General features: G+C 39.6%; 1 protein-coding gene across 6 annotated transcripts in view; it reads left to right on the forward strand.

Moving 5' to 3' along the window:
- The window catches only part of Cd2ap (CD2-associated protein), a 99,898-nt gene that overhangs the window by 37,593 nt on the left and 45,834 nt on the right, over nucleotides 1-16,471 (forward strand). For all 6 annotated transcript variants that reach the window (XR_005488895.2, XM_039083538.2, XM_039083541.2 and 3 more), the window contains exons 3-4: nucleotides 4,500-4,653; nucleotides 12,189-12,289. Coding sequence is in view for 5 of the 6 variants with exons in the window: in XM_039083538.2 (XP_038939466.1) it covers nucleotides 4,500-4,653; nucleotides 12,189-12,289 (255 nt within the window). In the remaining variant the exon portion in view is untranslated. The remainder of the gene's footprint in view (nucleotides 1-4,499; nucleotides 4,654-12,188; nucleotides 12,290-16,471) is intronic.

Consider the following 16,471-nt stretch of genomic DNA (forward strand, 5'->3'; position numbering starts at 1 on the left):
CTAGGTAAGCGCTCTACCACTGAGCTAAATCCCCAGCCCCTAGTTTTAGCTTTCTATTATTTATTAATGATCTTTGCAATCCAGAATATTTCGTATTCACCAAAGGCCACTGCTGTTTTAAGATCCCTTTCATCTGACTGGTAATTATAGTGCTACAGGTTGAGTTCTTGGTTTTGTAGGCTGCTGATTATGAGGGGGTGGCTCATCCCCAGAGAAATCGAAACCTGCTAATATCTAATTAGATACATTGTTTCCTCAAGGGGTCAGACGCAGGCTAGTGTGAAGGTCAGGGATTAAAAGTGCTTCTTGCAGAAGCCCAACAGCCTGAGTTTGATCCTTGAGTCAATCTTAGAAAGATGGACTAGTTGCTTGTATCTGTAATCCCAGCCTGCTAATAGGGAAATGGAGGTGGAGATGGGTGAATTGCCAGGAATCTTGTGAGCAGGCTATCTAGCCTGTCACTAACAAGAGACTGACTCAGCAGGTGGAAATGAGAGAGCTGACGCATGAATGTTGTCCTCAGACCTCCACTCATGTAGCATGACATGCATGTGTACACACACTTTGTAATAGTAGCAGGAATAAAGAAATTGAGACCTCACAACAACTGTGGAGATGTGTATCATCTTGATCTGGCTGCTTCTGGATGAAGAAGGCCCAGAAGAGTTTTAGTCTTGCTAACTAGACTTTGAACACAATCAAGGTGATGCCTAGACACATGGTGTTAGACCACTGCAGGACTCTGAGGTTAGAGGGACTGAAACTTGATGGTTTACCTGAAGCTTCTTCTCATTGATGGGGATCACTGAGATGGAGGCGTCCTAGTTCAGGGACAGAATCAGGGGCTCTGCTCTGACAGTCCTTTGGTCCCGAGGGCAGTGAAACCTTTAGTATCCTGTTACATTGAGGATAAGGACTTTTATGAATATGCTCAATATTTGGTCAGTTTCTCTTCCTGTGATCTGTCTGCTTACAGATTTAACATTAATTTTCTAGTGTGTCTCCTCTCCAAGAGGAGTTCGTGGGAGATCCTGGTAGGCAGTAAAGCTTCAGGAAGTTGTATTCTCTTACTCTCATACTCTCTTCCTGTTGTGTGTGTTAACATCCTTTTGTCTTAAAGTTTGTTCCTCTTGTTAGGTGCTGGTTATAGAAACCAGAATTGGCCATTTTCTGTAGGCTATCAGTAGTGATCTCAGGTCTGATAATGTTTGTTTGTAGCTGTCTTCTAATGACAAGGGCACATTGAGTAAGGAATCTGTCTCAGAAAGAATTCTGCCTTCAAAGGAGTGGGAATTAGTTGGAGTAACTTCTGAAGGCTTTCTAAAATAGTAGTAGGTTTCTATTAAATCCCTGGTCAATTGTCCGGTTATATTGTATAAAATCTGTGTGATATTTTTGAAAATTTAAATGTTACTTTTATTTATGTGTTTGTTTGTATACAGTGCTTACAGAGGCCAGAAGGAGGAGTCAGGACCCTTGGGAGCAGGCATTTGAGAGCCACCTGACTTGGGTGGGTGCTAGGAACTAAATGGAAAAGCAGGAAGCATTTACACTGAGATATAGCTCTCCAGTCCTAAATCACAAGAGACGTATAAAAGGCAGTCTCTCAGATCAAGTTAACTTCTGTCAAGGCTTTGGGTTCAAATTTATCCAAAGTTTGAAGGATACATGTGAGGGGAACCAATAAGAACTGAAGAGGAATTAATCCACTCAACTATAGGAGGCCATAAAGGTGGCATCCTTGTGTTTGATTTGAGCCTTACAAAAATACAGTGAACAACTGGGGCATTGCCTGTTTGCTTCTGTGTGTGGGAATCAGATGTAGCAGGTATTACTCAATTCTGGAGTTGCCCTTAGCTGGTGAGAATAAAATTTTATCTTTATTATCTTTGTGCATAGTAAGGTATGATTGCTCCTCTCAGATATAGCATAATCTCTTTTCCTATAAGGTTCTGAAGAGATGGAGAAAACTCAAAAAGAAATAGTTGCTTATTCTGACTATAGTGTCAGAATTAAAAAGCTAATGCCCACAAGGGGACCTTTAAGCTAGTATTTATGAAAAATAATATGTCTTAAAATCAGAAGGACTTATTGTTTGTGCAGGGTATTAGCACTTTAATTTGATATAGGAAACTCATGGCAGTAGGGACACCCGAAATACATTTCATGAGTGTAGCTGCTCCATTTTGAAAGAGACATCTGAGTTTGCTTGTGTGTATATATCAGGTGACAGAAGTACAAGTGGACCAATATTGAGTGACCTCAGGCATATAGTACTGAAAATAAGATTCTGTAGCTAAAAGATGTATATACATGGAGGAAACTTATAAATAAATAAATATAACAGAGTAGGGAATCCCCTGATCTCAACCCTATCAGTAGAGTCTATGACTTAACCCTGGTGAAGGTGAAGAAATTCTGTTACAACTTGATGGGAACACAAAACTATGTAGCAAGATCTTGCCCTGGACTTCCCTTAGCTTCCCAGTCCCTGTGATCTCTTTTGGGAAATTCAGACAAGACTCAGGTAGTTCAGACAATAGCTAGAGGTGACTGAAGCTTGAAGTAGAGCTCTATCAAGGGGCGAGCGTAAGCAGTAACCAGAGATCATTGCTTAGTGAATGGCAGTATCATTGGAGCAAGTTGCCCAAGTTAGGTCTTGGGTATCATTTACCCTTTCTTATCTGAATTGGAGCTGATGAATTTTTACCATTTTCAATATTTTGAATGTTTCTGAATCTTTCAAACACCTGCTGTGTCATTGACTCAGAGCACATTGAGCTGTCAATCATTCCTGTTTGCTGTAAGCTTGTTTTCATACTGCATGAACTGATGTTTGTATTGGGGAAATGTTTCAGCCCTGTCCCACCATTTTTTTTTTTTTTTTTTTTTGGTTCTTTTTTTCGGAGCTGGGGACCGAACCCAGGGCCTTGCGCTTCCTAGGTAAGCGCTCTACCACTGAGCTAAATCCCCAACCCCCCTGTCCCACCATCTTTGTGTGGTATATTTCAGAGCCTTTGATTGTCAGCCTTCTCCTGGCCTCACTGTTCTTAGTCTCTACAACTCTTTTTTTTTTTTTTAAAGATTTATTTATTTTATTTATATATTAGTACACTGTAGTTCTCTTCAGACACTTCAGAAGAGAGCATCCTATTACAGATGGTTGTGAGCCACCATGTGGTTGCTGGGAATTGAACTCAGGACCTCTGGAAGAGCAGTCAGTGCTCTTAACCACTAAGCCATCTCTCCAGCCCGTCTCTACAACTCTTAAGACCTTTTCACATTCTCACTTCTGCTATGTGTTTGTTTCTCAGAAGCTTTGCTCTGTGCTGCCTTCCAGTCAGGTTGTTCACATTCTGCCATATTTGTTCCTTCCCTGTGCCTTGCTGTCTCTTACCCACTCACTTGTCTCAGTAGAAGGAGTCAGCTCTGTCCTCCTACCTTGTGGGCACTGAACATTTAAGTCAGGTTGTCAGCCTTAGCAGCTGACACCTTTACCCACTGACTTTGGGTAGTGGGACAGAGCTGAAGTCTGGGCATGGACTGAAGCTCCCTACAAGGCCTCTCATACTGAGCTTTTAATCAGGGGTATGGCATGACTTCATGTTTATGTGATCTTTTGTTTCTTCTAGTAATATTCCATACAGGCTGGTCATGAATTCAGAGGTCTGCTTGCCTTTGCCTCCTGAGTGCTGGGGTTAAAGATGTACCATCACCATCTGGCATAATGATTCATTTTAGATCTGTAAATCAAAGTAGGCAGCCATTAAGTTAAAACCTCCAGGATAGAACTTACATGCATCTTTTTGTACAAGACCATGCTGTAAGGTTGCTAAGAACTGTGTGATTGGATGGGGAAAAATTAAAAGAGTATTAATTGACATGTAAAGTATGTGAACATTTTAAAAGTACTTCCCCTCCCCCATCTGTTTTGGAAAAGGGTTTCATGTCAGGATGGCTTTGACCCCACTGTGGTCTCATGTAGTGGAAGAGGGCCTTGAACTCCTGATCTCTCTGCCTTTAACTTCTAAGGGCTAGGATTATAGATAGGGATTACCATGCTCAACTTGTTTCGTGAGTTTTTTTAAAAGAATATTTGTTTAAGAATACGACTGCATTGGATTACATAGAGCAGAATTTATTTGGAAAGATACTGTATTGCCTGGTGTCCGTAAAGATTTGGTATATAGTGCTTTGTAGGAAAAACTTTATGCACTCTTGATGTAAAACTATTGCGCTGAGTTATGTCATGGTTTATTTCAACGTGGCTGTGTCTTGGCATCTTATATTTGAGAAGTCGAAGAGTAGGGATGCCTGGTGGGAGGATGGCTACATGTTCTAGGCTGGCTTGGCTACATAGTAAGTTCCAGACTAGGCTAAACTAAGCTACATTAAAAAAAAATACAGAAATACATTTAAGAATGTAACTTGAGTAAGATACATTTAAGTTTCTTTCTTTCTTCTTTTTTTTTTTTTTAAACCAATTTCCCCCTTTTTAGGAAATTAAAAGAGAGACAGAACCCAAGGATGACAATTTGCCCATTAAACGGGAAAGGCCTGGAAATGTCGCGAGTCTGGTCCAGCGAATCAGCACCTACGGACTTCCAGCTGGAGGGATTCAGCCACACCCACAAACCAAAGCTATGAAGAAGAGTATGTAGACAGTTCCTCTCTTACTTTGCTATGCCAAAGTAGGATACTTATGTTGCTCATAGATTCCGAAAGATGAGTTCAATCTTCTGTAACCCATCGCAGAAACTCTAAGTTACTCTAATGTGCTGATGACTTGGCACATTGCATGTCTAGTCAGTAACACTGATGATCCAACAGAGTGGCTGGTAGCCTTATAAGAGCTATAAATGAAGATCTCAGGTTTATCTCTTATTGTCTCTGTTTGATTAATATATTGATTGTACTTAATAGTGCTTTGTAGATGGTGAGGTACCTGCTAGGTTTTTTTTTTTCCTTTCCTTTCCCCTTTCCCCTTTCCCCTTTTTCCTTTTTCCTTTTTCCTTTTTCCTTTCCCCTTTCCCCTTTCCCCTTTCCCCTTTCCCCTTTCCCTTTTCCCCTTTCCCCTTCTTCCTTTTTCCTTTCCTTTCCCTTTCCTTTCCCTTTCCCTTTCCCTTTCCCTTTCCCTTTCCCTTTCCCTTTCCTCTTTCAAATAGGGTCTTGCTATGCTTATGTTGGCCCCAGATGTGATTCTCCTGCTCTGGCAAGTTCTTCCTTTTTTTTTGGGGGGGGGGAGCTGGGGACCGAACCCAGGACCTTGTGCTTGCTAGGCAAGCTCTCTACCACTGAGCCAAATCCCCAACCCCCCAAGTTCTTTTTTAAAAACATTATTTGTTTATTTATTTTGTATACATGTATTTTTGAAATACATTTATGCCTGTGGGCCAGAAGAGGACGCCAGATCTCAATATTGATGGTTCTGGGAATTGAACTCTGGAAGAGCAGGCAGTGCTCTTAACCTCTCAGCCATCTCTCCAGTCCTCTGACAAGTTCTTTATCTGTAAATAAATTAGGAAAAAATTGACACAGGAGTACCTTTTTTTTTTTTTTTAAAGATTTATTTATTTATTATATATGAGTACACTGTATCTGTCTTCAGACACAGCAGAAGAGGGCATCAGATCCCATTACAGATGGTTGTGAGCCACCATGTGGTTGCTGGGAATTGAACTCAGGACCTCTGGAAGAGCAGTCAGTGTTCTTAATCGCTGAGCCATCTCTCCAGCCCAGGAGTACCTATCTTATTTAAAAAAAAAAAAAAAAAATTCATTCTGTGTGTGGGTATTGAGTGCAGAGGTCAGAAGACAAAATTGTGGGGTTGGTTCTCATGTTCAGGTGGCCATATTGATGAGACTTCATGGGAATATGTTCTGATATTACTAAGAGACAAATCTCACAGCAAACTCCCTGATCCTTTGGCTCTTAAAATCGTTTTGCCTTCTCTTCTGCAGTGCTCTCTGAGCCTTAGGTTCTGGATTCTATATATGAGTCCTCTGTGACTGGGCTCCACAACCCCGCACTCTGATTGGTTGTGGTTTTCTCTAGAGGTCTCTGTCTATTGCAAAGAAGTTTCCTTGATGAGGGATGAAGATTACATTTATCTGTGGTATAAGGACAGATGTTTATGGATTGTTTTTAGGGATTATATTGGTTTAATAAATTAGTGGTTGTAGATCCTCTTCCAATAACCATGATTTCAAAAGCACTGAGTACTTAGGTTTACCAGTGCCAGGCATATGGTATCCCTCTTGCTAAATGGGTCCTAAGTCCAATTAGAGAGCTGTTGGTTATCACCAAGGTGCGGACACCACTATTGCACCTGTAGGGTTATTGTGCCAACATATCTTTAAATTGTAGAAATGTAATCACCTTTATGGCCTGAGATCACTTAAATTTACTAGAGTTTTTTCCCCTTAACTTCATTTAAGAGTCAACAATACCATTCTCAAAGACTGCCATTTACAAACCATTAAACATGTGCGAATGATACAGTGTTTATGACAATGGATAGTAAATGTTTAAAAAAACCTGTTAAACTCCATGTTCAGTCTGATTTATTGAGAAATAATGGGATATTTTTGGAAATGCATGTTCTTGCATCCATCTGCCTGCCTACCCCACCCACCCACCCACCCACCTACCTACCTACCTACCTACCCACCCACCTACCTACCCAACTACCTACCTACCTGCCTACCTACTTAGAGTGTGTGCATGTATGCATGTGAAAACTTGTAGAAGGTGCTCTCTTTTTCTACTTGATGAGTTCTGGGAATCAAACTCAGGCTGTAAAGCTCAGCCATTTTGCCAACTTACAAATTGTTTAACTACCTTTACCTGAGATTGTTGAGATTATAGTATCTTTGACATTGTTGTCCATAACTCTTGTTAGATGAAATGATTGGCAATTAGGAAAGCTTCCACTCCCAATTGTAAGTATGAAGTGTTAATGATATTTGTACTGCCCCCTTATTGTCACAGTGTTATTTTCCATGTCATTGCCCATTAAGAAAACTGCTGCTTCCTGGGTTATAGCACTGGGTTACACCACAAAAGATTTTGTGTGTGTGTGTGTGTGTGTGTGTGTGTGTGTGTGTGTGAGAAAAATGAAGATTTCTTAATAACCAGACCTATAGAAAGTTTAATTTTAACCCTTTGTGCCCCAGAAAATTGTGAGATTCCAGTAAAGTTTGTGCATCACCTGTCCTGCTTTCAGCTGGACAGCGTTGGCTACTTTAGTGGGCCTGGAAATAGCAGAGTAGAATAGCATAGAGCTGTTCGTCTGTGTGCAGCTTCTGTGCTCTGGGGATTTTCAAACCAACGGAAGAGCTATTTATGATCTCTGCCCATTGTAAACTCCATAACTCTTAATTCTGGGTATGAAAAGATAATGTTTCTTCTTTAGCACAGGCTAGACAGATTAAAGGCTATGGATACTAAAACAGAGTACCCCTTCTCTGGGTATATGTATCTGAGCATGAGGTGGGATATAGCTAGGTCTTTTCCTGATTTTCTTTCAGCTGACTAAGCTGATTACAGGAGTAGATCCCAGCTGGAGCTAGGCAAAGTTATTACTTTTCTGTTGATGCAGTAAAATTCCACAATCAAAGGCAACTTTTTTAGGAATGAGTTTATTTTGGCTTGGAGCTCTAGAGGGTTAAGATTTCATAGTAGGGAGTCATGGCAGCCGGAAGCGGAGGCTGAAAACTCACATATTCAACTGCAAGTATGAAGTAGAGACAGGGAACTGGAATTAGAGTGAAGCCATATGTTTCCTGCATTCAGGCCACATACCCCAAACCTACCCAAATAGTACCAACTGCGAAAACCACTTCTTCAATTACTGAAGGCTATGGGGAACAATTTCATCCACACTATCACAGTTACTCTCCGTTTAGATAAAAGCATTAGCAAGGGGAAGATACCATTTTATCCTATTTATAAGACTTGTTAGGAAAACCATGAAAATGTGGAAAAAAGGAGAATGTGTACACTGGTGTTATGTAAATCAGTCTAGCCAGTCTGAGAAATAGTGACTATTGGTCCTACGTTCGGTGTAAGTCTGAATTTCAACCTGGACCCTTTCACAAACAAATCAAAGTACTATAAATTGAGCTGTCATTTGGACTATGTATCAGAAAGGAAGCAGTGTACAAAAATAGATACATGTTTAAGCAGCACCATTTCCACCAGCTAAATTATAGTATCAGTTAAGTGCCCATCAACCGATAATGGGGTAAAGACAATATCACATTAAGAATGTAATGGAATATTATTTGGTTGAAAATAAGAATGAAATCCTGCCATATGTAGCAAAACAGACTTGAAAATAGAATAGAAAAGGATTACTGGGGCCTGTGGTGAGTGTGGGCTAGCTGGATGCAATCAGCGCTCATCTATGAACATCACTGAATCCTGCCAATGTGTGTAGTTTAAAAGAATAAAATGTAGAAATGATGAGAGGCAAATGTCTCACTCTAAAATATATTTCAGATTTTTTGCGGACTCATTCTCTGACAAATGGAAACACATAGGTGAAAATAAAATTTTACTTTAGGTTTTAAGTTATTCAGACATGATTGAGGTGGGAAAAGGCTGAGGCAGGAGGATGACAAGTTCAGGGGCAGTCAGGTAGGATTCGGGAGCATAAAATAAAATGACCAGTATATATTTGAAAATTGTGGTTGGCAACATGGCTCAGTGGATAAAGGTGCTTGGCTTGAATTGAGAACTCAGATGCTTATAGTTAGTAAAATACTATTTTTTATTTTCAAAGTCTGTTTTCTTAGCCTAGCAGAAACATGCTTCCTGGAAACTTGTTAGAAATGCAGTATTGTACCATGGGCTCTAAAATATTTATATTCTTACAGGAAATATTGTAGCCAAGTAGTAGAGAATATATATTTATGATATTTATTTTACCTAATGTTTAAAGATCATAGAACCACTAAGAAAGATATTTAAATAGTACTTCTCCAGGAAAGTAAAATTAGCATAACTACTCTTTGGTCTGCTCCGATATTCAATGGAGAGTAGGAGAAAAGCAGGTCTGCCTTCCTTCTCCAGTCCTGTTTCCTTCCACTGCCAGGGAAACTCTGCTTATCAGGCTTGGTGGTGTAAGTATGTTTACCTGCTGAGCCCTCAGCATCACTTTCAAAGAAAAAGGCAAGAGATGAAATCCTAACGATGAATCAGTCCACCTGCCCAGTACAGGGAAAAGCAGGGAATTTGTATCCATCTGTTCAAAGCCTTTAATGGCTAACCTCCATTGAAGGTGGAGAGATTGAGACAGAGTCTACTCCATTTATCTCTAGTCCTATCTTGAATAAATCTTGAGTCCACTTCTCTCTTCTGGTTTGTCACCAGTTCATCTGTGCATCGATGACAGTGTGGTGTTGAAATTGTCCCTGCTGTAATTGTATTGAAGCCGGCTTCATTTGATGCCTTTCTGGTACTTAACTGTTTATTTGAAACAGGCTTAAAAGTACTTAAAAGTACTGTAAACTTTGAACTCTTGATTCAGCACTCACCCACCATTCCTGTTGTACCTGTCTGGCCTTCGTGGTTTCTGTTGATAAATCTACCATTAGTCCAGTAAGATTATACTTAGTGTGATCTGCCTTTTTTCTCTTGTGAGTTTTCAGTCTTCTTTGTGGTGTCCCTGTGACAGGTTCCATATGTGATTGTCTTGTAGAGAGGATCTTTTCTGGGTGTTGGGGGTTAAATAGCAAACCTGTTCCTGATTGTGCATGTCTTTCCCAAAATTAGGGAAAATTTCTACTATTCCATTTGCTTTGCTTTGACCTTACTTAGTCTTTTAAAATGTTTGTATGAATATGCTGATGACAAATGCGTGTTTGAATATGTTGATGGATATGCATATTTGATCTGTAATAATACCCCCCAACATTTCATGATTTTTTCACCCTTAGTTTTTATGTTTTTATCCAAATTGTGATATTTCAAAAATCAGATCTAACAGTTGTGACATTTTTTCCTCTTCCTTAGCTAAGTCTGCTGGTGAGGTTTTCAGATGAGGTCTGCTGATTTCCTGACTTCACTTCCTGATCTCCTGTGCAGTTCTTTTAAAAATCTCAGTCTCTTTGATGATGGCTTGTTCATGTGTTGCCTTGTTTTTGTAAAGTTGCTTAACCATTCCACCTGTATTTCTTTGGATTTCATTAAGCTTAAACAACAAAACATTATCTTAAATTCTTTGACATTAATTCTTTATCTGGAATTTCACCTTGTTCATATATTTTGAATCTGTTGTTTCAGAGTGCTGCTTTTTTTTTTTTTTTTAAAAGACCGCAAGTTACTTTTTCATATTTTTTGTTTCTTCTGAATTTGTATGTCTGGTAAAATGAGTAACTCCTCTATTTCAGTGAAGATAAATCTTAGGGGTAATAGTTTATTATGCAGAGTTGAGGTTTTTTGTAGCTGGTATTGTAATGTTGTCAGTCTGCTCCTAAGAGTTTCTTTTGGTATGATTATGGAGGTTGAGCATAGCCAGTGCTTAGAATTGGAATCGGAGAGACCCACGTCTGCTGGTGATGCAGGAGTAGAGGTACTGAGCAGTCCAGGCTTTGTGTGCTGTTAACTCCTTCCTACAGTGGGAAAGCTAGTCCTTGTTGGTAATGGAGCTTTTCTCAGGCACTCTTTATACTGCTTCTCTTATTTGACTATTCAGCTCTTATAATTAGAGTCCAAAACATTTGTTCTTTAAATATGGATCGGTGCAAGTCCAGTGGTTCTCTAGGAAGGTTAGAACAGAAAGGTTAGAATTCCGCTGTGTATGATTGTACAAGATGGGGTAAAGACTGATACAGCGGATACTGTAGTAGTGATAGAAGCAGAACGTTAGATTTCTCTGTTCTGCTTAGGTATGCCCATTCAGGTGTGAGACCTCAGGTTCCCGCTCCCCTGGTGTGCATGCTTGCGTGGGATGGGCTTTTCTTCCTCCGTGCCATCTACAAGGGGAATTGCAGGAATGGCTGCAGCTAGAACTGTGCAGCTTAGTTTGAGGTGGAGACAAAATTGTAGGAGAAAGAAGACCACATCCAGACACAATTTCTCTGCCAACGTTAGCCGTGAACCATTGACTTAAGTTGCAATGACATTACTGTCCCAGGGTACCTGTGTGGGAACAGTCTCGGAGCTCTTTTTCATCTCGTTAGAGACAGGAACTTCCTGTGTGGAGCTGAGAGCTGAGAGAAGTCTACTTCTGATTAACTGTGCCCTCTTTTCAGTTGGTAGACTTCCTAATCATTTAGTTTTTGTGACCAACACCTTGCCCTCCACTCTATTCCTTTATACCAGATTCTCTCAGTATCTTTATTTTGGTAGATTTGTATCAGTGCCCTTTTACTAGGTCAAGTCTGATCCCCTGAAACATGGCTGTCAGTTTCAGAAAATCATGTTTTCAAGGAGCCTCCTGGTTTACAGCATCCTAGGGAACTAGTGGTTATATTTCAGATTCTCTTTAGAGTGCAGGCTTCAGAGTTGTGAGCCTCCTAGTACATAAGCAGGAGTGCTAGTGTCTATGCTGATAGCTTTCTGATTCTTTTTCCTCTTTATCCCAGCAGAGGGGAAAGGGTTCCAAGTGCAGTTATTTTTCTTTCTTACTCTGCAGCTGTAGACTTTACAAGGCTTTTTTTTTTCTATGTTTGAACGTTGTTTGTCACACACAGCTGTACATCTGTTACCTGTGGCCAGCCTGCTTCCTCCCTCCTTCTCTCCTGTTCTGTTCCCCTTCCTTCCCCCCCTTTCTTTTGTGTAGGAAGTGAATGCTACAGCCATTTTGCCTCCCTTTTAACAATTGGTTAAGAGCAATATATTTTAAATATTTCTAGACTTTTATCAACAAGTAATCTGAAAATCACCATGGGAGGGGCTTGCCTACAATAATTTTATTGTCAACATGTCTTTGTAGTCTTAAAAATTGGCTTTGGGTATTTTACTTTTGTGTAAGTGTATCCATGTTTTCTATTACAAAAAGCATTACACTTTATCTGTCATGGGAGAAGTATTTCAAAACCACCCGGTGATGCTTGTGATTAGCTGTTTAAATCATTTGCTTTTTTCCTTCTTACACATCATATAATTGTGGTATGTGACTAAAGGTGCTATTTTTTTTAAAAGATCTTTCTTAACCTATTTTAAAAAATAATTTCTTGTAGAGACAAAAAAGCGTCAGTGTAAAGTTCTTTTTGAGTACTCTCCACAAAATGAAGACGAACTGGAACTGACCGTGGGGGATGTCATTGATGTCATTGAAGAGGTAAGGACTGTGTACATGTGCAGTAGTGTAGTAGCTTGATGGTGTGGCTTCTAGAGGAGGGCTTTATCAGAATAGGCAAAATAATGAAAATTTATGCCAGAAAAGCAAATTTAAAGACCTAGTTTTTTTACTTGTCCTTGATATTTGTGTGTTCGTGTTAAGGAAAAAATAAACATTTTTTTTTTAAGCTTAAAATGAATACAGTTTTCTCCTGGCAAGATAGCTCACCCAAGCCTGTTTACCTAAGGTCTATCCTTGGAACCCATATAAAGAGAAAGAGAAATTACTGTTTCCTCTCTGATCTCTATGTGCACATTGCATGTGCACAGCCATACTCACATTATGTACACACACCGCTGTAATAGTGCTAAAAAAAGTAAAATTAATGTTATTTAAATAACTCCAAACATCGAAGAGTCTTATCTTTGATTCTGAATTTGCTATTGGCACAAAGTAATAACAGGAACTTTTCCTTTTGGATGGTGTAGGAGTACAGTGCTGATACTGCTTTAAAGTCTGTCTTGTTTGAATTGTTGTATTGAAATAGTAGTCAAATGTGCTTTTTTTCAGTTTAGTATTTTAAAATGTGATATGAAAATATTTTTAATTTCTTTCATCTGCATTTAATTTCTTACATCTTACATTTCTCATTGAAGGAATGTTAAAAGTTTTGCTGGGCAGTTGAAGATGATGTTTTTGAAAGTGTGATTTGAGAAAATATATTGTGGCAGAAATTGATTCTGTGTTATAATTTCTCATTTATCAGTAATGTCTACGTGAACTTCTAGGATACCTATACAGAAAGCAGTTCTGATCTGTTGTTATCTGATGGTGATACCAGTTAAGGTTTATTGAGCCTACGCTATGTCAGAAGTACTGTGCTGAATAAGTGAATCACATTTATACCCTTTACACTTCAGTCTAACAGAAGGGAATATTTAACTTCAGTTCTTAGATCTAGGTAGAGACTGAATCACAGAGAATCACATTGCTTTTTTTTTTTTTATGTATTCGTGATACATAAGAAGCTACCCTAAAATTAGTGGCAAAAGCAACTGTTATTTGCTTCTGGGATGTGTGGCTCAAGTATGCAGATGGGAAGGTCGGCTTGTCTGTTCTGCAATGTCTGGGCCTCCTCTGGGAAGGTTTAGACAGAGGGCTGGTGAGAACCTTCTTAAGAAAGCTCCTTTATTCACGCCTAGTGTCTGACAGCCAGGAAGACTAGAGCTGCCTTGGACAGCTATTTAGAGTCCTTCCCATTTAGCTTGGATTTGTTTGAGTGTGGCAACATACCAGATCTCAAATCTGAAATGGGCCAGATTTTGAAGCCTGTTGACATATGTAATAATCAAAAAGCTTCACATTTTCAGTCAAGTTAATGCAAATATTCTCTAGTCTGAAATCTGGACTCCACTTTGAATAGAGGTGCTTCGATTCGCCTGGCAGTTTCACAACTCTTAAGTGCAACTCTATCAGCAAACATGAGGAAGTGCTTTTTACACTTGGAGTATGGAAACGATATAACCACTTAGAGGCTATCAGAAGTGGAAGGGAGAGCACAGAAATGATCAGTTCTTGATGCGAGTTGTGTCAAGACCGCATTTGTGGTCTGAGATACCTTATTTAGGCCATCTTCATATATATGCCTGACCCACAGTGGCCTGAATTTGAATTTGGGAAGCTTGTTGACTTCTGTGTCTTGAAAGCCCCTCTCCTCCCTTGATGGAGGAGTTGATGGAGGAGTGCATGTGGGCCCTTGGTGTTTTTTGAGCTAGGGTCTGATTATATAGCTCAGGGTGGCCTCAAATTCACCTTTCCTTTCACCTCTGAGCACTGGTTACAGGCATGTGCCAACAGGCTAGACTGCATTCTGTTTTCATCTCTTAGACATAGGATCTCATAGTTTAGGCTGCCCTTAAACTGGTGGGCCTTCTGCCTCAGCCTCCATTCTGGGATCACAGTCATGGGCACTGTCTTAGTTAGGGTCTTACTGCTGTGAACAGACACCATGACCAATGTAAGTTTTATAAAGGACAGCATTTAACTGGGGCTGGCTTACAGGTTCAGAGGTTCAGTCCATTACCATCAAGGCAGGAGCATGGCAGCATCTAGGCAGGCATGGTGCAGGAGGAGCTGAGTTCTACATCTTCACCTGAAGGAAGCCAGGAACAGACTGAGCATCTAGGAGGCAGCTAGGAGGAGGGCCTCCAAGCCCACCCCACAGTGACACACTTCCTCCAACAAGGTTACACCTTCTAATAGTGCCACTCCCTGGGCCAAGCATATGCAAACCATCACAGGCACCATACTCAGTTCATTATTGCTATGCATTAATGAGTGTTCTTTAGCACCCTTCTGCCCAAGAACTTCTTAATTAAATAACTCTTAACAGTTGCTGGTATTTGGAGTTTAAATAATGAATTGATGTTCTTTGTGTCTATTGAATTTTGTCATATTTAATTCCACAGCACAGTTTATGTTCCTATACTTTTCAGTCCCTTGTTTTAGTTTATTCTTCCTTTGAAGCCAGGTCTCATTCCGTTAGCCCACTTCCTAGAACTCACAGTTTAGCTTGGTCTGGCCTCACACTCAAAGCAGCTCTCCTACCCTGGTATGGTGAATGCTATAGTCACATAAGTCTCATGCCCAGTTTCTTACTACTTTAAGTTTGCTAAAACTTCTGAGCTCTTGATGCTTACTGTTTTACCTCACCATCCCAAATAGACTAGCTATTTGTATTTCAACTGTATTGTCTGTAACTGTCATTTATTTTGATGTGACTTTTTTCAAACATGCTTTCTATCTGGAAGATTCTTACTGAGGCTCACTGTTGTGCTTCTTGGTCATTTGCTTTTAGGGGAGAAAGTTCTGGGACTTTCAAGCTTGCATCTATTGCACTTCATCTCCATTTTCATTATAGCGCTTATTTTTACATTGCATTTTTGTTAGTTTACTTTTGTCTTTTTGAGACAAATACTGTATAGTTTTGGCTGGGTTGGAACATAGAAGATTGGCCTGCCTCTTTCTCTTGAATGCTGGGATTTAAGGCGTGTGCTGCCGAGCCTGACAGTTACATTGCATTCTAACTGTGCTTAGATTGTTTTATTAAAGAGTTGGGATTGCTGTAGTCTAATAGTCTCCCAACTTAACTGTTTGAGCAAAGACAAGGAAATGATTTCTCATAGGCAAGATTTGAATCTTTTACTAGCAGTAACATCATGACTTACACAGTTAGTGCCTGGTACATGAATTACTTATCTAAAGTTGTTTTTCAGGCTAGTCATGGTGGCACACATGCCTTTAATCAGGGGACTGAGGCAAGTGGATCTCTGTGAGTTTGAGACCAGCCTAGTCTACTTAATGAGTTCCAGGACAGCCAGAAAAGTTTATGTAGAGAAAAGTTTGTTTTCACTTATAAGGTTAGTAACACTGAAAATGATTTATTTAAATGAGATATTTCCGGCTGTGATGTCACATGTAATGCTGATAAGTAAATGGTGACAGTGAGCAGTGTACTCGACAAAATTTACTGTTACTAAAACCCCTTAGCATTCATAGCAGAAACTCTACATTTGAAAGCTATTTACTATCTTGTTATTAGTGAACATAAATGATTTGTTAAAGAATTTGTTTCATGAGGCTAAGTTTGGAAGGAGGTGCTTGTTAGATGAACTTTTGGAAGTAATTTTTTCATGGTTTTAGCTGTGACTCAGTATGGGCTGTTCTCCTGGAAGATCCCAGTTCACTTAGCCTTCCCAAGGCAGCTCACACAGTAACTCCAATCCCGGGCCATCTGACACCCTCTTATGCCCACAGTGGGGTGGTTGGGATTACGCACATATGGTGCATAGACAAACATTTAGGCAAATACCCATACACATAAAATGAATACAATAATGAAATAAACAACGACAAAATAATTTTGTCATTCTTTAACTGAAAGGGGAAAATACAATTTTATACTACTTAGGAAAATTATCTTTATAAATGCTTTTGCATTTTAGTCTTTTAAATTTTATTTATATTTTTTAAAGATTTATTTATTTATTTATTTCACGTAGCTATCTTCAGACACACCAGAAGAGGGCATCAGTCCCCATTACAAATAGTTGTGAGCCACCATGGGGTTGCTGGGAATTGAGTTGGAAAGAGCAGTCAGTGCTCTTAACCTCTGAGCCATCA

The sequence above is a fragment of the Rattus norvegicus genome, chromosome 9, assembly GCF_036323735.1.
Source record: "Rattus norvegicus strain BN/NHsdMcwi chromosome 9, GRCr8, whole genome shotgun sequence".
Lineage (NCBI taxonomy): Eukaryota > Metazoa > Chordata > Mammalia > Rodentia > Muridae > Rattus > Rattus norvegicus.